The sequence below is a fragment of the Arvicanthis niloticus genome, chromosome 27 (assembly GCF_011762505.2).
Source record: "Arvicanthis niloticus isolate mArvNil1 chromosome 27, mArvNil1.pat.X, whole genome shotgun sequence".
Taxonomy (NCBI): Eukaryota; Metazoa; Chordata; class Mammalia; order Rodentia; family Muridae; genus Arvicanthis; species Arvicanthis niloticus.
This window is the reverse complement of record NC_133435.1, coordinates 27316941-27339733: the sequence shown is the minus strand read 5'-3', so window position 1 is coordinate 27339733 and position 22793 is coordinate 27316941. Positions and strand designations below refer to the sequence as shown.

At 33.7% G+C, this 22793-nt stretch overlaps 1 protein-coding gene across 9 annotated transcripts in view; it reads right to left on the bottom strand.

Annotated features, from left to right (window-relative positions):
- Cnot6l (CCR4-NOT transcription complex subunit 6 like) overlaps nucleotides 1–22793 on the bottom strand; it is a 138123-nt gene that overhangs the window by 67045 nt on the left and 48285 nt on the right. For all 9 annotated transcript variants that reach the window (XM_076926456.1, XM_076926458.1, XM_076926452.1 and 6 more), the window contains 6 exons: nucleotides 20855–20944; nucleotides 15167–15235; nucleotides 11049–11206; nucleotides 8614–8768; nucleotides 2941–3092; nucleotides 75–302 (listed from right to left, as the gene is read on the bottom strand). In XM_076926456.1, the coding sequence (XP_076782571.1) occupies nucleotides 75–302; nucleotides 2941–3092; nucleotides 8614–8768; nucleotides 11049–11206; nucleotides 15167–15235; nucleotides 20855–20944 (852 nt within the window). The remainder of the gene's footprint in view (nucleotides 1–74; nucleotides 303–2940; nucleotides 3093–8613; nucleotides 8769–11048; nucleotides 11207–15166; nucleotides 15236–20854; nucleotides 20945–22793) is intronic.

Genomic DNA, 22793 nt, shown 5'->3' with positions numbered 1-22793 from the left:
GTTAGGAGCTGTGTGGCCTTCCACTCAAGACTAAATGTGAAACTGAAAGCAAGGAAAAAAGATGTGGTAAATACCTGAATCTGGCAATGAGTTAAGATCTGCACATAGCACCAGCGGGATGGAATTGGGATCTGCAGTTGGGCTGCCAGGCCTACTTGAGGCTTTCTCCAGAATGTTTTTAACCTCTGAGACAAACATCATGGTCTGAATAAGTTTCACATCAGAATACTCTGGGTCCCAATGCATGTGGGCATTTGCCACTATAAGTAGCTGTTTGTCTGCAGCATGAATAGGCTTCATACCTAAATTTAAACAGCATAAAAGAGATGTAGAATGTTATATACATGTTTCTTTTTTTAAAAAAGTACTTTAAAATTTTTCTGAAAAAGAGTCATGGCTACTTCATTATTTTTTTCTATATATTTATACTGATTTTCATCTCAAACTTATCTAAGAAGCTAAAGGTAATTCAGGAAACCATGAGTGTAGTGCCTGCAGAGACCAGAAAAAAGGCATTTGATCTCATGGAACTGAAGTTAAATTAAAGGTGGTTGTGAGCCACTCAAAGTAGGTGCTGAGAACCAAATTCCAGTCCTCTGGGAGAGCAATGTATGCTCTTAACTGCTGAGGCATCTCTCCAACATGAAGCAAGCTCTTTTAAGTAACTGTTATTTAAATAGCATAATACCTAGTGAGAGATGTTTCCAGGTAAATTAACTAATACTTAATTTCTTGCTACTGCACAATATATAATTATTCATCTTGCATTTCTCAAGCTTAATAGTAAATAGGGGTCAATAGCAAAAATCAGTAATAGTGTATGAACCTACAGAAAATGAAATAAGGAAACAAATTTGCTACCCAAGTAAATTCCCAAATAAAACTAATTTTAATATGAAAAACCGTGGGACTGGACAATGGCGCAGCGGTTAAGAGCACTTGCTACTTTTGAAGAGGACAGGGTTCAGTTTCTAGCACTCATCAAAACTGCTCACGACCACCTGGGTAACATCCAACACTTTCAGACTGCCGTGTGTGTGTGTGTGTGTGTGTGTGTGTGTGTGTGTGTGTGTGTGTGTGCGCGCGCGCGCGCGCGTGCATTAATCTTAAAACAAAAACTAGAAAATTGGGCACTTCAAAATTCTACTTCCATTTTAGAGCTGATTTATTATTAATTACGCTGTGTGGACTCAGGCTAGTTTGCTACTTAATGTTTTTGATATTCGGGTTAATTTGAAAAAAGATAACCAGCTGCACAATTTCAAATTCTTTTTTCCACTAAAATTCTGTTAAAATAAGGATTAACATAATATTTTCCAATTGGTGGACTTGGTAATTAATCCAATGTAACATGTGAGAAGTAAACTTAACAGGCATTGGCAGAAAGATGACCCGAAAAATAGAAAAAAAAATTATCTAATCTCACAATTTTCATTGTAAAATTAACTTTATTTGGGTAGCAAACTTGTTTCCTTATTTCATTTTCTGTAGGTTCACATACTATTACTGACTTTTGCTATAGACTTTTACTATTGAGCTTGTGAAATACAAGATGGATAAGTATTGTGCAGTAGCAAGAAATTAAGTTCAAGGCAGAAAATTCAATGACACAACATAAACCTATACACATATATTATATAAAGAAATGAATAAAAGCTATTTCCAGAATGTGATCAGGAATTTCTCGTTTTTTTTTCAAGTTTATGTACTTTGGGGCTGTTGAAGTATCAAGTGAATATTCAAAATTAAAATTTCTATTGAAATGTACATAAAAGTAGTTCAGATTTTCCCACTGAAATACATACAAACTCTAAAGAAAAAGGCTCAATTTCTAAGTGTAATATTTAGGTAAAATTATGTTTCCTTCTTATCTTACCAAGTTGTAATTATTTTTGAATGTTGAGAAAATAAATTACTAAAGTAACGTGCTATATAAAACTGAAAAAATATTTTACAACTTTTTCTATACTGTCTCCATCTCCTAGAAATTTTAGTGTCACTTCTGTCTATAAATGCATGTTCACTATGTTAAATATTAAAAATGTGCCCCCAAAAACCATTTGCTCCACTAAATTTCCCTTTTATAAGGAAAGGGACATGTTTTAGGAAGTAGAAGTATATATTACATAATTTAGAATTACTTCTCTGCAAATTAAAAAGGGGTAAAACTCCAAAAGAGGTCATTATAATGAACAGAACAAAACCGACCAGAAGAACAATGTAATGGGGAAAAGACAAAAAATTTGAAAAGGCTAAAAAAGATGTAAACACAAAATCTCACATTAATGATGAACAGTTGTTTAATGATAAACTGAAGAACTGTAAGAAAAAAATCTGATACTATGTGTAGTCTGAATAATTTAAACTAGTATTCAAGTCCAAGTAGCACAGGAAGAGAGGAATACTGGTGTGGCCTTATCACCTTGTTCTGCTTGAGAGAGGCCAACAAAAGACCTTGATAATGCCAAGTACACAATGAATTTCAGAGTCTTTGGGAAGCTATAAATAATCCAAAAACCCTGCAAAGTATCACACAGATAAAAGATACTGTTCTCACCCTGACAAGGACTTGAGATTTAACAAAGAAATTAAAGAAAAGATGCCAACTATTTAACCATAAAAAACAAAGGGTACACACTCATGAAGCTAAAGCTATACAAGAGAGGACCAAGTATAATTTCTAATTCAGCCTAACCAAACTATACCCTATTTCAAAGAATTTTTTCAATTAATGGTATGTTAAAAGGACAGATATTACCTGTTAAGTAAAAGTGCTGACAGAAACTATAGAATAAATCAAGAAATCATAAAAAATATGTAATACTTTGTATAATTAATGCTATTTTCTTTTTCCATTTCCTTTAACAGTTGTCAAGACAAGAAAATAATCTTGTAATAATAATAAGATTCTCTTAGGAAATCTACTTAGATGGCACTCACCTGTTCCAAAGAGCTCCTTGTGGACCTCTAACACCACAGCAACGCCAATGTTATCTTTTGTCATTACTCTGTTAAGCATTGCTTCGGATCCATCTGAATTTGCCATTGCTACCTGGTTGAATTCCACTGTATGCTTCTGCACCAATGTAAATCTAAAAGGCACACATATTCAGAGAATTTGGGTAGTTATACTGTCATGCTAAGACATTAGCAGTAGAGGGGCACGAGTATAAACACTATTGATAATCTATAGCTACAAATGGTCACATTATATAATTCTGGCCAGTCAGAAATAAGAAATATGGTTTCTATAAACAATTCACACAAAGACCCATCTAACAAAGATAAAATATATCTCCTCTTCACCCTTTTATGTCTTTTCCTTTCTAGCTACCTAGTAGAAACAATTTAGTACTTAAAGGACTAATTACCAAATGTGAACTAAGCAGAAGGGTATAAGCCAATCTTCTAAGAATGGGGAAGCAGCTGAGCCAGTTCTATCTAGACTGCTTCTTGTATATAAAAAATTCATTTACTCAAGGTACTGTTCAGATTTTCTGACATTTAAAAGTACATTCAATCTTAAATGAGTGAGCAGCTTAAAAAGAGGAAAAAATAAAGTCTACTTGCCAATTTTTAAATACCATATCAAGACAACAGTCAAGAAAATATAGAAATATGATCTTTTTCCCAGCTAAAAATTATCACATTCTTGACTAGTTTTTTACAGAAAGACTGTGATTAGGTATAAGTGTTCGGAGACATAAATTTTATTATATGAAAAAAAAAAAGGGTCTCTGTGATGAGGGCAAATTATAGTAGAATTGTAGGATATAATAAAAATTCATCTAATGGTAATATTTAATAACTGTGAACTTGGTCAAGCCACCTGTACTGGTTGTTCTGTCAGCTTGACACAAACAAGACTTATCTTAGAAAAGAAACCTCAATTTAAAAAAAAAAAAAAAAAGCCTCTATCAGACTGCCTGTAGGCAAGATGACAAGGGTAGGCACAACTCATTCCTGGGCAGGTGGTACTGAGTGGTACAAGCAAGCAGATTTGGTAAGCATAGGTGGAAAATACCAAAAGCAGCGTTCCTCCACAGGCTCTGCTTCAGTTCCTGCCCTGACTCCCCTCAATGATGAGCTATCACTTCTAAATTTAAGATGCATTAAACCTTTCTTTCCTCCAAGTTGCTTTTGACCATGGTCTTAAGAGTGTTGGAGACCAAAGTAAGGTACATCATTTACCCAATTTTATTAACTTTTTGAAATATTTGCAGAGAACCAAAGTATTTCTTTAAGGCAAGCAAGTGGGAGCCCCTGGCCTTAAACTCACAGCTAATTCTCTCTTCCTGCCTTTGATCCTTAGAAATGAGATTAGAACATTCTCTACCAGTCATGGCTTAACATACTAATTTCACTCGAATTTCAAAGACATTTTTTGTTTTCATAACAATCTAACATTTTATATCATCTCTAGAGTTGAAAATTGAGCCACATACATCCCTTCAACAATACCGACTGTAACGCTCCCCACACTGTAGTCTACGATGCGAGACGAAATGATATTCTTCCTGTCAACTTCTTTTTCTAATTCTGAATGTCTCAAACGTGATCAGAATATATAAAGTGTAATGTGTCTGATCACATGGCCTATTTAAAACCCAGAGTTCTTAAAGCAGGTAAACAGGTGGTCCTTTAGCTAAAAAGGCTATCAGTGTGAAGAATGAAATTAAGAGCCAGTGAGATGGTTTTGTGTAGTAAAGATCCTTTGCCATGAATCACCTGACTTCAAGCCTATGATCCTTATCATAGAGGAAAGTGCAGGCTGCTCTCTAACTCCTACAGCAGTTCACTGGTGCACATGCTGGCATCAAGTACCCCAACATTCACAGAAAGAAATGTGGGAAGAGGAAGAACAACAGGGGGAAGGAGAAAAGTAAGGCACCAAAAGTTAACAGAGCCTTCCTTTCTGTATCATTTCTCTTAAAAACAAACCTCAGAAATTTTCTTAATGTATATTCAGAATGAAATATATAAAAGATAATCTTTCATTTTATCAATCATTGGAATGTGAGAGAAAACTTTGTAAATAAAAACTACAGACTAGAAATAAATACTGAAGAAAAATAGGAATACATGATTCTGTGTCTGTACAGCATTTAACTGTTCTTTTGTTATAGTTTATTTGATTTTTGAAGGGTCTCTCTTTGTAGCTTTGCCTTGCCTAGAACTTACTATGTAGAGCAGGTTGGTCTCAAACTAACAGAGATCTGCCAGCCTCTGCCTCCTGAGTGATGAGAACTCTTAAAGTCACTTCTACATCCTCTATCATTTCAGCCCCATAATAAACCTTAGGTAGTGAACAGTTTTCATTAACTCTATTTGAAAAGTACAAGAGCTTTAGCATAAACCATTTTGCATGTCAACTTTACACTATTTAAAGATTTATTACATCTCATCTTTACACTGTTGACTAAAAGACATCATCCTCTAGAACTGGTAGTTGTGAGCTGCTTAACATGGATGCTATGAAACCAACCCATGTCCTCTGCAACAGCTGAAGCACTCTTAACATGAACTACTTCAGCCCCACACTTAACTGATAGTAACTTATCATTACAAATAAGCCCTCATTTTAAAGAATTAAAATCACAGATTACTAAATACAATCAAAGAAATCAATAACCCAAAGGCCAAGGAGAAAGGAGCATCACAATATACTTAAGAAGGCACTACAACTTCTGAATGTACTTTTTCCAAGCAGAAAACTATACTTAATAATACAAAAAAAAAAAAAAAAAAAAAAAAGCAAGTACCAGGCCTTTCCTAGATAAAATATAAAGGTTACCTCATCTCATCAGGAAAATAAACACCTTGAATTTATCATTTATTAGCAATGTTCATAAAAAGTTTTCTTTGAAGCAATAAGTTTCAAAACTATGTGATGACAGTGAAGTGTCTAATGACACCAAGCTGTTGTCCCACCTGCGATTTACCCTCCTCCTCTCCTTTGCCCCTTCTTCTCCTACACCAGCTAGACAAAAATCTGTCTTTAATGAAGTTCTCTATACACACCACATATATAAAATGCATATATGTGTTTTAAGTTTGCCTACTGTAGGTCCTATTTGACATAAAAGACAAAGCAAAACTCATTTCTCCCTTTGATGAAAATATACTTTTGCAGTATCTGTAACTATTATAAGGAACAAATGATGTTCATGATGATGCCTAAACGGTCCTGACGAGCCTCCCACATTAAAATCTGGCAGGTCACAGTGTGGCTCACTGGAAGAGTGCCTGCTTAAAGTGCTTGAAGCCTTCAGCTCAACAATTACTGATTCTCTCCTGTCTTAAAAGGAAATCACTAGAGTATTTTATTGTATTCTAATTCTTTACATGTCTTTAATATGTGTCCTAGCTTTTATATACATACATACATACATACATACATATTCATGCCATCCTTTCACCATATGGATAAGTATTTTGATAAAATTTACTGTCTATTCTGATGTGAAAGACTTTAAAAGTGAATATGAAGTCAAAATACCCTTCTACAGCTATCATTTTTACTTTGTTAATTTTATAAACAGCATAAAATGTTGTTTCTTACAAGAATAAGCAAGTAAAGAAACTGATCTGAAAGTATAAACAACTTAAGATTATACTGCTAATTAAATATTAAAGCTATGATTTCCTAATCTTTTTACTATTACGTCTTCCATGAAGAAAGAAGACAGTAAAAGTGGGCCCCCTAAAACCTTAACCCCAGATGAAAAAGTACAGTCAACTGAGGGATTAAAGATCAGGAGAAACCATCTTCAAAAGTGGGGTCCCTGGATTGTTAGCAAATGGTTTAATGAAATGTGTCACACTTAAAATTCTTCACTTCTATGGAATCCTTGATACTCTACTATTTAGGAAACAAACAGCTAAAGAAGGAAAGAAAAAGAATGGAACAAACTATTTCCTATGAACTTATTAAAAAAAAAAGTTCACAGTATCTTAATAATCCAAGAATGAATCTGCAACTATACAATGGTTAAAGTTTTCTATATTGCAGTTATAAATGTTCTTCAAAATATTAACCACCTTGAGTAAATTATCAAGGAATTTACATTTCTCCTTTCAAAACTCAAAAAAGTAATAGTGATCAAACAAAAGTCATCCACATTATCCAGAAAGTACTAGGAGAACGTGAACCAGATGCTGTGGCACACACCTGCAACCCCAGCACTTGAGCAGTGAGCTCAAGGCCTCATAAAGAGACAGATCAGGAGAGAAAGAGTGGGGTCAAAAGAAAAAAGGAGGTAGGATGGAGAAAGGGAATAGTCTCACAGTTCTGTGCATGTTGTTTCTCACTTAAGTGGTGTGAATCTTTTCACTCCCTGCTTCCCTAAGCCCTATGCTTTATTTCTGCCCCCTACTTATCCTATAACTAATTACACTTTACATATAACTGATGTTTTATTGTATGGAAAAACATTAAAAACTGTTATCTTCAAATTCATCTCAAATTTTCAGAGTAATCTGCCAATAACAATATAAAGAATACTACAATAAATATCATCATTTCTTGTATACTGCCTAAGAAAAACAGTATTGCAATTTCTAGCTTTACCCTTTTAGAGTCAAACTAAAAGACTATTTTCAAGGAAAATCTCAGATGCCAGGAAAGCAAGAGGTTCCCAGGACCCAAAAGGGAGGACATTAGCTGAAATACCCAACAAAGGGGAGAGAGGACCTGTAAAGACCGTATCCAGAGGTTAGGCATGGCCCCCAGTTGAGGTATGGGGCCACCCACCCATCTCAAAAATATTAACCCAGAATTGCTCCTGTCTAGAAGAAACGCAGCGACAGAGAGAAGCAGAGACTGAAGGAAAGGCCATCCAGAGACTGCCCCACCTAGGGATCCATCCCATCTGCAAACGTCAAAGCCAGACACTACTGCTGATGCCAAGAATCGCTTGCTGACAGGAGCCTGGTATAGCTGTCCCCACTAAGAGACTCTGTCAGAGCCTAACCAATACAGATGTGGATGCTTGCAGCCAACACATGGGACTGATCCCCGGGATCCCAATGAAGGAGTAAAGCGAAGGCCTGAAGGAGCTGAAGGGGTTTGCAACTCCACACGAAGAACATTATCAACCAACCAGACACCCTAGAGCTCCCAGGGTGGTTACCAACTAAAGAGTACACATGGCTCCAGCTGCATATGTAGCAGAGGATTGCCATATCAATTGGAGGGGAGGCCCTTGTTGGAGGTTTGATGCCCCAGAGTGAGGGAATACTAGAGAGGTGAGGCAGGAGTGGATGGGTGGGTTTGTGGGGGAGCACCCACATAAAAGCAGGGAGGACGGGGGAGGAGGTTTGCAGAAGGGAAACCGGGAAGTGGAATAACATTCGAAATGTAAGCTGGACAGTGGTAGCACAGCACCTGGGAGGCAGAGGCAGGTGGATTTCTGAGTTCGAGGCCAGCCTGGTCTACACCGTGAGTTCCAGGACAGCCAGGGCTACACAGAGAAACCCTGTCTCAAAAAACAAAACAAAACAAAAACATTTGAAATATAAATAAATAACACAACCAATAAAAAAATTCCAAAAAGAAAAGAAAGTTAAAAGTAATTAAGTGTACATAGCTGTGCTTTATTTCTTGAGACTCACTTTTCTGTTTTGAAGAATACTGCACAACCATCCACATGCTTTCTTTCCTGCTCAGACATGATTTTGGCACGTGACTTTGGAGAAAAAAATCCATCATATCCACGATCCTTCAATGCTGGCAGAAAGAGAGTAAAGTATTGCTCTGTTTCCACTTCCTAAGATGAAGAAAAAATTGTTATCTACATGACAGAGTGAAAATAATTAAGACATAAAAATATTCCATAATAATTAAGGATTGATTACGATAAAACACTTTATCTCACATATTATCTAGCAATCTTATCACAAGCAGTTGTGTTTGACATGTGCAGTATTTTAAACACAAAGGCACAAGAAAGGTAGCATGATATTCTCCTGTTCACCATACTGGTTAATAACAGGAGTAAGATTACACCTCAGCTTTCTTGACTCCCAAATTAGGGTTCACTCCCATATATCTCACTTCCTCCAGGCTAATAATTAAAGAAATCATATATGGCAGGTTAGGTGATAGGAAATTATGAATCTTTTGTGTAAAAAGAAAACTGATTATTCTTTTGAATTGTGGTACAAAGAAATGATACCTAAAGAGTGCGAAAGACATTCTTTCAAAAATAACAATAAAATGTAAAATTTCCGAACAGTCAAAAACTGGTCTCTTAATTTAATAATTAAGTTTGAGATTTTGTTCTTTGATTCATAGAATATTTTAAATAAATCTTTCCCAAAAAATGTAGAAGTGATGATGATATTTACATATAAAGGTGCTCTCAATGGCATGATTTTAAAAAAAGAAGTCCCAGGTGACTAACTGTTCTATAATTTAAAAATTGTACTCATTTAATTGTATTCATCTGCTGACTTTAAGAGTGTGAGTAACATGAAAAGTGTAGTAAGTAGATACAGAAAACATGACAATATTAGAATCTCTTTTCATTAGAAAAAACTTTTAAGTTAACTAAATGAAAAGAACAAAAAAGTATACAGAAACTATTTCAGGTCTTTCATGTATAGGAGTTCATGTTTTCCTTGGTTATACTTTCTAATTTTTCACCTTTTCCGGAATATATAGAACACAGTATGTTATACATACTATGGCTTTTACAAAAGAAAGGCTTTCTTAAATTTGGATGCATCTTTCAAACTACATTTCACTTACAAAGGCTTGAGAGCATGTTGCTGCTCTAAAAACTGAAGTGAAACCTGGACAGTGAAGCACAGCCTAACTTCATTTGTTTCTTTCTCCCAATTCTTGTTGTACTTGTTATGTCTCAGAAAATGTAAAATACAAAACAAACAACTATCAAGCTATTTCATTTTTTAAAAAATGGTTTCCATGTTTCTTTTTCTTTTTCGACATGGAGTCTGGCTATGTAGCCATGGCTGGATTGGGGCATACTATGTAGCCAAAAACAAAACAAGACAAAAAAAAAAAAAAAAGCAAGTCATCCGTTTTCTTCCCAGGATATACTGAAAATGTGTAAAATACTACAATAATTTTAAAGCATCCTTAAGAAACAGAAACTATTTGAGGTGATAAGATATATGAACAAGTCATACCTCACTATACAGATATATTAAAATACCATGCTGTATCTAATTAAATATACATAATTGTCTACTTAAAATTTTTCAACTAAAAACATTTAATATGCTTTGAAATTAATAAAATTACTAACAAAAAAACCTACTCAAAAAATTTGGCTAATTATTGCTAAATGCTGAAAAATTTCAATTTCCAAAGAATACAAATTTCTTCTTCAGTTAAATTCAAATATATAGTGTTTTAAATAGAATGCTATAGAGTCCTCCTCTCCAATTCAAGGCTATATAACTTCTACAACTGCGCCTTTCTGTGAGTGGTCCACCACCGAGAGATCTGAGCTCTTAACAAGTATTTAAATGAACTGAAAAGAAATTTTAAAATTATTTTTGAGAAGTCAAACAGATATAAAAGATTTACCAATATAAATCTCTTTTGAAAAGAGAAACAAATTCAGATAGGACTAAATTTTAGAAATAGTTCATCAAGTAAATTTTATGAATTAATTGTGAAGTTTTTAAATGTTTAAGAAACATCTTTAAGAAAATATTTTTTCTTCTGAACTCAACTCTAAGTAAAATTTATATTCCTGAAAAACTAGTACTCTTTCTGCAATTTTCTCTTTCAATAATTCCAATAAACTGCTCACGGGGAATTGTTAACATAGATAGGAGGCAAGATTAATTTCAGAAAACAGTAAATGAAAATAAATGCACATGTGTGCTCAGTCAGCATTATAGTTACACTATGGAAATCTCTTTCATTTTTACTAAAATTATTGCCCTTTTAAAGGAGAAAAAACTACTCTTTTTCAGTTTTGCTTTGAACACGGGCTTTCTCCCAGATGTAGGATTTTCTACTATTTTTTTAGTTCATCTCTAATTTAAACACAATTTAATTTCTATAGTGTTACCTGAAGACTAATGATATCTGCGTCCCAGTTAACAATTTCTTCCATAATTCCCTTTTTCCTGTATTCCCAGTTTAATGCCCAGGACGGACAATAGCCATATAGCTGCCGGGTAGCATATTTATCACATAACACATTGTAACACATAACCGTGAATGATGCTAAGAAGAGGGAGAAAAAAAAAACAGACAAAAGGAGGAAATGAGGCAACTTTTTGTTATGCAGTATCAAGAATATACATGCATAAGCACACAAAAACAGTTCATATATGATTAGAACAAAATGCCAGGAGAAGCAAATTATGATAACATATTTTTCTTTGTTTAACTTGGAATGCAAGACTTCTCAAAAATGTAGTATCTTCTATGACTCTTAAATTCACATTTCAAGTTAAAGACAATTTCACTTAAAGTGCTACCTTATGATTACATTTAAGTACAATGCACCGATGTTTAACAGTCTAGATTTAACTATCCATATTGAAAATTTTGAAGAAAATTTAATAAATTCAATTTTTGAAAATCAGAGTATTAGTTATTTGCATGTGATTTATGGAGAAAAGGTTTGGCTTAATTAAAACAAATGTAAATTCTCGTTTCATTTAGGTTAAAGAGCTCTAATTTCCTTACTTTTTATCAAAATATTGGTAGTTAACATTTTGGGGTCCTATTATTATTCCTAATAATCTAAGCCAGAAAAGAGTGAACAAAATTTAGCCATAAGAGAATCTTTTTTGGCAATCTAATATTCATTTCTGAAATAAAGTTATTATTCTGTAAGATTCTGACTTATTAAAAACAACAACAAAAACAATTGTAGCAAACTAATAATCTAGATTCCCTCACTACTCTAAAATATGCTATAAGAGTCAGCACTATTAAGAATTACCTCTCTGCTTGGAAAACCCACCATTTCTGGACCCTAAGTATCTGTGAAACTGAAGTTTAACAAAAACCTTGAGTTGACTCAAATGAACAATTATGTTAAACAATAAAAGGCATAACTTTCCTCAACAATTCTCCATCTTAGGTGCCCATTTTAGTCACTGTGTAGATGGTTTTCAAAAATAACAACAAAAAATGTCAAACAACAAAGAAACCCTGATACAAAAGACATTTCTATGCTAATTCAGAGCATTAGATTTTTGTCATACATATTTTCAAGAAGATACCACTTAGGTATTAATAAACTTGCATGGTTAAAAACCATCAATATCATAAATTTCTAAACAATTCAAGATGAAGTAACTTTATTGAAGTTGGATTCATTTCCAATAATAGAAAAGGCAGAAAAGTGTCAAGATTCATGGCCATTTTATATACTGAAGGCTATGTTTCAGTTGGAGTTATTTATATCATTTGTATTTACTTTGGAAATGACCCTGAAACACTCCTAAGCCACAATACTACAAAAGTTAGTGCCCTGAGTTTACCATGTTCTGCCTCTCCAGATTTGAAGTACCACTCTGACGAGGAAAAGAAGTTAAATAGATTGTTATGGTTATTGACTTTGTTAGTATCAGAGACTTGTTGATGTAAGATTTTTCTAGAAAAGTCTAGGAGTGAAAAATCTCTCTAACAAAGACTAAATTCTGTATTAATACAATTTTTACAAATTTTAAAATGAAGATTAATTAAGCTGAATATATAATTTCCAATTTTCATTCCATCTGGAAGATTTTTCTCTAACTGGGCCTGATTATTACATAGTTAATGATTATAATAATTTCAGTATACATCACTCTTTACTATCTCAGTTATCACACACATCTTATTCAGCAAAAGAAAAGGACATTTTTCAGTGTTGAAACTTAGTCTATTCACTTAGTACCAAAATAAGAAAAATCTTTACTAGGTTCTTTATCACAGTTAACCCTAAAAATACATGACTTTAGGAATCACTGACTACTTAATATTTAGCTGTATGCACTGTTTCTTTTCTTAAAAGATATGTGGCTGTGTAATAGTAGAAGCCTTTCAAATCATGCTCATTTGTGTTCAAGAAGGGATTAAAGAGCTTAAAAAAATGTTCATCTTTAATGTATAAAGCTCACTTTTACATTTTTAATTTTAATTAGTATATGTTCATTGTACAAAACAATAGTAAGTTTCATTCTGACATTTCATACATCAGAAACTTTGTTCATAGTAACACACCACCTGACTATCACCAACCCTAGTAGAATTCCCACCTATAAGGTTCCCTTCCTCCCTCTTCCCAAATAGTTCCCTCCCCTTCTTCTCCATGTCTTATGTAAATTTTTTTCAAAAATCTAAATTGCAAATACAAAAGATAAAATATTTGTATTTCAGCATCTAGTTTAATTTCACTTAACAAAAAATGAAAATATAACCAAGGAAGAAAAAGACATCCATTTTTTTAAAAAAGGAGAGGAGGGTAGAGTAGAAAGCATATAAACCACACTACAGAAAACTAATCCATCTAATTCAAGGCACTCTAAAAACTTTAAGTGTTTTCTTTACTTAGATCACTTAATGTGTTATCATGCTAAAACAAGTGTTATTTGTGGTAACTGTGAAACAATGTCTATTTAACAGGCTGATGTTTTCCTATAATTGTGATTTCAAAATCCTAAGTCCATGAAAGACACAAAACTGTATCATGCAGAATTCTTTCTCAGCATCATTAAATACAAAGAAAAGCATAAAGAAGTTATATATTCCACACAATACTGAAATATTTTGTTCTGAATGTTCTAAAACAATAAAAATAAAAGTAAAAATAAAAATAAAGCGAAAGGCCAGTTGTGGTGGCACACACTTTTAATGTCAGCACTTGGGAAACAGAAGGCAGATTTCTGTGAGACCAGCCTGGTTTACAAAGAAAGTTCCAGGGCAGCCAGACATAAATAGAGAAACCCTGTCTTTAAAAACATAAAAAAGGACAACAACAAAAACCCTAACCAACCAAACAAACAAAGCAACTCAGAAACAGAAGGGTCTATAGTGTTCAAAATGTTGATAGTAACTTCTAACCCTTAAAAACAATTAAAGTAGTAGTATTCAGTAATTGGTCTAACCTATGAAAGTTAAACTGTTTATTTAATTTTAAAATAAAATTAAGTATCATAAAAATATTTATGGATGGGGCTGGAGAGATGGCTCAGCGGTTAAGAACACTGACTGCTCTTCCAGAGGTCCTGAGTTCAGTTCCCAGCAACCACATGGTGGCTCACAACCATCTGTAATGGGATCCGATGCCCTCTTCTGGTGTGTCTGAAGACAGTTACAGTGTACTCATATACATAAAATAAATATTTAAAAAAAAATATTTATGGATATCATTTAAAAGGCACTTAAACAAAAATTCACAATCTTGTTAAAGTAGATTTTATTTTATATCTATGCATGAATTCCTGCATGTATGTATCCCAAAAGCAGTCTTATATCCTGAGGAGGCCAGAGGGAGAACCAGATCCATTGGAACTGGAGTTACAAATGACTGTGTGCTGCCATGTGGACCTAGAAACTGAACATAGGTCTTCTTCAAGAGCAACAAATGCTCTTAACCACTGAGCCATCCCTCTAGCCCCTTCACAACGTATTTTAAGTAGCATTTCCAAACCTAAAATGTCTTAACATGCAGTTAAAAGTCCTACAAAAAAAATAAAACTGTTACTCATTTGCAAAAAGACAACATGGCTTAAATTTCATACATTACTGTTTTAGATATGCCAAGTTATGTCCTTAGAGTCATGAAATACTCTGAACCATTTCTATGATCAATTCTGCTGACATTTCTGACACACTATCTTAAACATTAAGCATCTTGCCAGTCTTCCTTCCTCTCAAGGAAGATAAAGTACCTAAGAAACTCAAAACCGTTCAGAAGCAAGTTTATTATTGCTCCTTAGATGATTTAAGAATCATCTAAGAGCTCTAAAAAGCTGCATCACAAGGAATAATTTTCTAGCCCAGTGCATCAATGTGAAAGAAAAAAGATGTTTACTGGTATAATATAACAGGCCTATCTTAATGTTGTTTAAGCCTATCCTATAAATACTTTTGGGCACATCTATACCCATGGTAGATAAAATGAAAGCCTATAATCACAAGCTCAAATAAGACTTTATTTTAAAAGTCAAAGATGAAAAAAGCTACCTGATGGCAGAATTTGGTCTCGTTCTTTTAATGTAATCCATGGCCTCGGAGGAAGCTGCTCTGGATGAACTGAAAGAAAAAAGTTAAAAACAAAATAATCCTATATATGTGTAATTAGCTTCTAATACCAAATCAATCTATTTATTATTTAAGCCCACAGTGGGCTTAAAAATCTAATCCAAGAATTGAACATAAACTTTAAACCTAAAGGTTTTAAAAAAAAAAAAAAAGATAATGCAGGAATCAGTGGGTAAAAATTCCTGTTGCTCCAGCTTGAATGGATTCAATCCACATCCTTGGAACCTATGTAAAAAGCCTGTTCTTCTGCATAGCTCCAGCACTCTTCTAAGATGAGAGGAGGCGGCCAGAGGATCAGCTGGAAGCTCCAGGCCAGTTAGCATAGAGCAGTGACAGCAACAGGAAACAAAGTGAAAAGAGTCTTCTGAAAGCTGTCCTGATCTCTTTCAGACACAATCAATAAATTCATTTAATTAAATTTCTAAAAAGAGCTATGCAGAGAACATAAAACTAGTATTAGAAAAGAACATTAAGAAACTCATTAATGATATTTCCACATGTGTGATTTTATGAAAAGTGCCTTAAACTTCAAACCTTAAACAAAAATCTGTTTTAATTACATAGGTAAGTTGTGATTTATTTTTTTTTCCTTTCTGCAAAATTAAAGCTGTGTAAAAATTTAACATCCTGGTAAGTCAAGTATCTTTAAAACAGAAAAAGAAACTGAATTTTTTTCTAATGAGGCTTTCCTTACCTGCTCTTTCACTGCTCTTGTTTGCTTTTTGTTTTTAAGATACAGTTTCTCTGTGTAGCTCTGGTTGTCCTGGACCTCAAACTTAAAAGTAGACCAGGCTGACCTTAAACTCACCTATTTCCGTTTCTCTGCCTCCTGTAAGTGCTGGGACTAAAGGTGTGTGCCACTAACTCCTGACTTCTTCTCTGTTTTATAATGTCAATTCCACTCAAGAGAAGCTAGCTCATTCTCTTCAGAGTTGGGGAAACAAAGTTGAGGTACTTCACTGGCAACTTTCTGTAATGTCCTATTCCAGAGTTCCCAAAGGTCTCCCGACATTTATCCTAAACCTATCCATCACCTTGGATTCCAGGAAAAAAAAAAAAAAAAAAAACAGCCTTCCAGAATACTCTTGCCCCCAAGATGAAGCAATTATCTATGTTGTTGTGCTACATTTGTTGCAAGGCCATTCATTCATTTGCCCCAGAAGCATCCTATGCCATAAAGCAGTAAAAACTTTTTCAAACCCACTTTGTTCAACCAGAACTGAGACCACTAAAATGATTTTTTTAAAAAAGTCATTGACTTTTAGAATGAATATGTTAAAAATAATAATAATAATAAAACAGAAAAAAAAGCCTTTGAAAATATGAAAATACACTGGGTAGTGGTGACACATTCCTTTATTCCCAGTAGTTGGGAGGCAGAGGCAGGCAGATCTGTATGAGTTTAAGGCCAGCCTGGTCTACAGACCAAGTTCTAGGAGGGCTGCAAGGGCTACACAAAGAAACCCTGTCTCAAAACACTGAAAAATAAAATAAATTGTGAAAATACTTAATGGAATTATAAAAAAATCTAACTTCTTATCATTTATAGTCTAGAAGAAAAAAATATAAGGCTGAAAAGTTTTCTAAGTGATAACAGATAAAAATTTCTATTCAACAAGAAATCAAAGAAGGTAAATAAATTTAAGTACAATAAATTTGATGAAATTCTAACTAGACTTCTGAGAACTAGAGAAGTAACTTCAGAAACATTAAAGACCTAACAGATTACCTATAGAAAAACACCAATTTAAATTACATTAGAAGCCTAAGGAAACACTACATGCTTTTTTTTTTAATGGCTACATCAAAGGAGCTATCCTTTAGAAATCAAGGAGCTGGTTGTAGATGCATGCATATAATCCCAGATACTCCAAACTACTGTGCGGCTGACATCAGTAAAGAGGAGGATCAAGAGGAAATAAAAGTCAGAATGTGGTGAAGAACTAAAAGACTGATCACTAACACATCTACCTTTAAAGAATGGCCAGTGCTAAAGGAAGCTCTCCAAACAGAAAAAAATATATAAAAGAAAAACTAAAATATCAAAAAAAAAAAAAAAAAAAAGAATGGATGAAACTACAAGCATTAACATTATCACTATCAGTTCTTAAATAGTATTTGATGGTCAAAGAAAACATTATAAAAACTATCATGGTACCAATAAGGACACCTAGACTTTAGTTAAATTAAAAGGCAAAATAAAATCTTAGTAAGGTGAATAAAAAACATACTCAACTATTCTACATACCTTCAAATACAACAATATAGAAAATTAGAAAATAACTTTTCAGCAACCAAGAATGGCTATGTTAATATGTGATAAAGTAGTTTTCAGAATTAAAAAATAAAATAGAGCAATAACAATCCTAAACATGCCAATCAACAGCGTAAAATACCAGAAGCAGGGGCTGCAGAGAAAGCTCAGCAGCATTTAGTACCCCAACAGTGGCTCACAAGTTCTGTAACTCTACTTTCAGGGTACCAAATGCCCTCTTCTAGCCTCCTCAGGCATCAAGAATGCTCAGGATACACATATATACATGCAAGCAAATTCTCATATACATAAAATAAAAATAAATCTTGAAAAAAATAAGCAAAAGCTGACAATAGAATAGAGAAAAAAAACATGTATAATTAAAGCTGAGGATTTTTAACTCGTCATATCACCATCTGATAGTATTGCCAGATGGGAAATTAGAAGAAAAAAAAGAAAGAGGAATTGAGTACCACCACCAACATAATCTCATTTACATTTTTGCTCTATTAGCCAACTACAGAAAGTTTTCAAAAGCCCATGAAAACACAAACTATGACAACCAATTTTTAGATCATAGAGAAATAAACTTTAAAAAAAAAAAAAAAAACCAACTGGATAAAATCCAAACTATGTTTTCCAATTGTTCCTATATAGAATCAAATGAGAAATCAACAGGAAAACTTTACATTTGTATGTTAAGCAATATACTTCTAAATATGTCACTGATCAAAGTCACAAAGGAAATCAAACACACTGAACTGAATGAAAACATAACACACATACTTATTTATGTTAAAAGAGGTTAGATTTCCCTTAATAATTTAAGTACTACCTAACTACAAAAAAGGAACAAATGTAAACCAAACAGAATAAACATTAAATTAATAAGATACAAAGAAAGATTAAGAATCAATAAAATACACAAAAAGTATCCTTAGCATACATAATTAAACCACTGAGGTAGGTAATTAGAAACAAGCAAATTAGCAATTTTAAACAGTCTAACAATTAGTAAAATCAAAGTAATTATTAAATATATATTAATCACACTAGTCCAGTATCATCAACAAACATAAACTGGTATGTACAATGCTGCCATCAAGCAACTGCTCAGGCATATTCTTTTGAAGAACACCTACAAAAACTAAGAATGTGCTGCTTATAAGATTTTAATTTCTTTAAATAAAAGAATATGTTTTCTAACCACAATACAACCAAGCTAAAAAGAATGTGGTAGGCTTCCATGTAGGTATGGAAATTACACCTGGGTCCTCTGGAAAATCAGCCAGTGCTTTTAATGGCTAAGTCACTTCTACAGTACCTATCACAGCATTGTGAAAAGGATTTTTGAAATTGATTAAGAAACAAAAACAAACCACCCATACAGTCAAATATAATCAGATCAAGGAAGAAGTTTTACTGTCTTTGATCTCAAGACTTTTTATACTACTATCATCATACTGTCACCCATATATATTGGTACATTTTCCCCCCTTGGAGTCACCTACCATCTCTGGTTCTTAAAACCTTTCCACTCCTTTTATCCAAGAGCCTCAAAGTGAGTGATTTGATAAAGACAGCCCTTTCAGGACTGAGTGCTCTAACGTCTCTCCCTCTGCACAATGTCTGTTAGCAATTAATGTGGCTGGAAAGGGAGCAGCCATTGTTTCCAATGGAGTGAGAGTCACTGAGTACATCAACCACACCCCTGAGCAGGCCCTATGCCCAGAAGTAGCTGCTGGCCAACACAAAAATGCCAGCAAAAAAAGGGTTTTCTGGGGTTTTTAATTTTTTAAGGAGCTGGATGTGTAGACAAGGAAGATGGCTCAGTGGGTAAAAAGTACATGTTCTGCAAGTATGAGGGTCAGGGGGCAAAAACAGGCATATCCCAAGAAACTTCTGGCCAGTCAGAATAGCTGAAGAAAGCTAATTCTGGTTCAACGAATGACTCTGTCTCTAGGTAATCAATAAGGGGGGGGGGGGGGGAATAATTAAGACATCTCAGCATGTGTGCACACACAGGCATTCATACCCATACATTCAGGTTCATGGACTCCACATATACAAAAACAACACACACATATACAAAAACAACATAAAAAATATATTTTTCTAAAAAAATGTATTTTTTAGAAAGACGTTACTCAAAAAATGTAAATTAGAATTAATCTACACACTTATACCCACATTCTGAAGGCTTAAGTAAGCTAATAAAAAGTTATATCAAAAATGTTGAGAAAGTTATATACAGAATAGACAGCCTTCCTATGTACAACAAATTTGTATATGGACTACAACCATGGTAGTGTCCTATAATTCTGGTGTGCTTAAAGACTGCTTGCAAATTTTCCACAAATGTACCATGAGTTAAACTATATACAAACCTTGATTTATAATAGGATAGTGTTCTAATTAAACCCCTAAAGTAAATCAGGAGAGTATTTAAAACATTTAACCTGCATCATACCTTATCGTACCTTATCATACCTTATCATACCTTATCTAAACATAGAATATTTGTTAACTTATACTTGAAAAAATTATCAACAGAAAGCCAATTTTATAATAAAGTACTATTTATCCCATTTAATTTACTGAACACTACACTAAAAGTAAAAACAAACAAAAATAAACCAGAATTGTTATATAGGTAAACTTATACATAAAACCTGTACCAATTCAGGTAACCATTATCTTAGTGATTAAGACAACCTTGAGTTCACAGCCATGGAATTACTAGCCATTTTTATCTCAAAGTTTATACTATACAATGTAAAAGATCCTGAGGATGGAGAGGTGGTTCTATATTTAAGGGCACTTGCTACTCTTTCAAAAGATCTGAGTTTGCTTCCTAGCACTTAAGACAGCTTACAACTACATAAAACTCCAGCTCCAGAGAATCTGACACCCTCGTTTGGCCTCCTGACACCTCTAGTTATGGTGCCATGTATGAATGATCTTGTATCTTTAATTCCAACACTCGGAGGCAGAGACAAGTGAGTATTTTGTGAGTTTAAAGCCAGCCAGGTCTACATTATAATGTCCAGACCACTCCACAGCTACACAGTAAGAGGCAATAGTAGTAGTAGGCATAGTAGTAGTAACCATAGTTGTAGTAAAATGTAAAAGTTCCTACACGATAGTATAACTAAAACTCTCATCACATTGCTTCATAAACAGAAAGTATTCATACATGGAAAAAAAATCTCATAAATTTCATAATTTCTGCCCATTTCATTAATTACTGCATAAGCTAGAAATTCCAAACCTGTAAGTAGCTAATAAAAGTAATGTGTGGTACATCAGCTACTGAAAGCATCTATAGAATTCAATGCTTTGTCATTAAGAGTTACCTGCAAGATTGTCAAGCATGAAGTTCAGTAGCTTTCGTGTTCCATCTGGGTCCTGGTATAAGCTCATAATATCCTGTGATAAAGGATTGCCTTAAACAGAAAACAAACAAACAAACAAACAAACAAATAAATAAATAAATCATGGCAATTGCAATATCAGGGCATACATTATAGAACAACATACTAATTTCCTAAACTGAATTTCACTGGCTTAATCTGTGACACACATCTAAAGAAATTGTATGAATTTAAAGAAAATACTTTAAGACAGCCATAAAGAGTAACTTCAAAAGAATTATTTCCAGATTTCAGTGTATGATCCTAAAATCTGAGCTTGTCAAAAAGAAATGCATATTCATAAACACATACATAGTAATCATGGCTTATTTAGAAATTACCTTGTGGAATCTACATTACCTTTGAAAACAGACTGCTAACCAAAATATAACAATTCTATTTAAGAAGGAATGAGTGACATCATATAAAAAAAGAGGTCTCAGGCCAGAGAGATTACTGAGAATAAAGTTGCTTGGTGCCAATCCTGACGACCTGAGTTTTATTGCCAGGAACCACATAGTAGAAGAACCAACAACTATATTTTTGTCCTGTGACTAACACATGTGCCTACCTCCCACACAAATAGAGAAATGTAAAATTTTAAAAATTTGTTTTACATAGAGAAGTCTTCTTGGAATATTTGTATTAACATTATATGAGTAAAATGCAAATATTTCAAGTGAGAAGAAAATTTGTTGTCAAGATAACAGCAAAAATGTGAAAAATTTTGTTATGTCAGTGATCAGATTCTGAAGTACCGTTATAAGTATCTTTCTTAATGAATAAAGAAAAAAAATTGATTGATGTAAACATGCAACAATTATCTAGCATTCAGATCCAGAAAAGCAAAACTCAAAGGTCTAGACATGAGAGTTTCACAGTTGTTAAGAAAACCTCCGACAAATCAGGTAGGCAGTAGATTAGACATACAAAAAAAAAAAAAAAAAAAAAAGTAAACAGGGAATACTGATTCAGGAAAATTACCCAAAAAGCATAAACAGATCTCAAAGTGCTGAATATTGAATAGGAAAAGACACAAAATTTAAAATAAAAGAGTTTATATATTGAGCTCTAGAAAAAAATGGCTTCTGCTCCAAAATGTAAAAGAACTTGAAGTTACTACTCCTATCCTCATAACCAAAAACAAGTAATACGAACTATTGCTGAGTATGCCCTAAACAAGTTCTACCATTAAAATATATATATATATTTTCTCCAAATCATAATTTTATCAAGGCTTAACAGATCTAGAAGAGGAAAAAAATATTCCACATAGGCCCCTCTAGTTTTCAGTAACGGATAGAAAAATATTCAACTGAGGGTCCCTTAAACCTTGGTACTTACTAATAAACCTCTTTTCCCTTCATATTTATAACTACATCAACAGTGTACCTTCACAATAACAGAAGATTACTGCTGAAAGAGCCTTTGGTCTCAGACACTGCTTAATGGGTCTTTAGGCAAACACAACAGAAAACACAAGAGAAGGCTATTTGAAGCACTTCTAGCCTCTTTAACAAATAAAGTAATAAACAAACTTAACCCTATACCAAAAGACAGGGGCTTGGCCAATCTATAAGTAGAAAAAATTATAAAGTATTGAAAACCAGTTTTAAAAAACTGGCCTAAAAGGAGGATCATGTGAGAGGAGCGGGAGATAGGAGACCAGCAAAGAACCCAGGAAGGGCATATACCCAAAAGATATATGTCATCATCCCACAGGACACTTGCTCGGCTGTTAGTGGCAGCTTTATTTGTAACAGCCAGAAACTGGAAACAACCTAAATATCCCTGGACCAAAGAATTGTAGTACAAACTAGACCATGAAACACATCAGAAGATAAACAAGAATGGGGACATCTTTCAAAATCTAAACACAAAA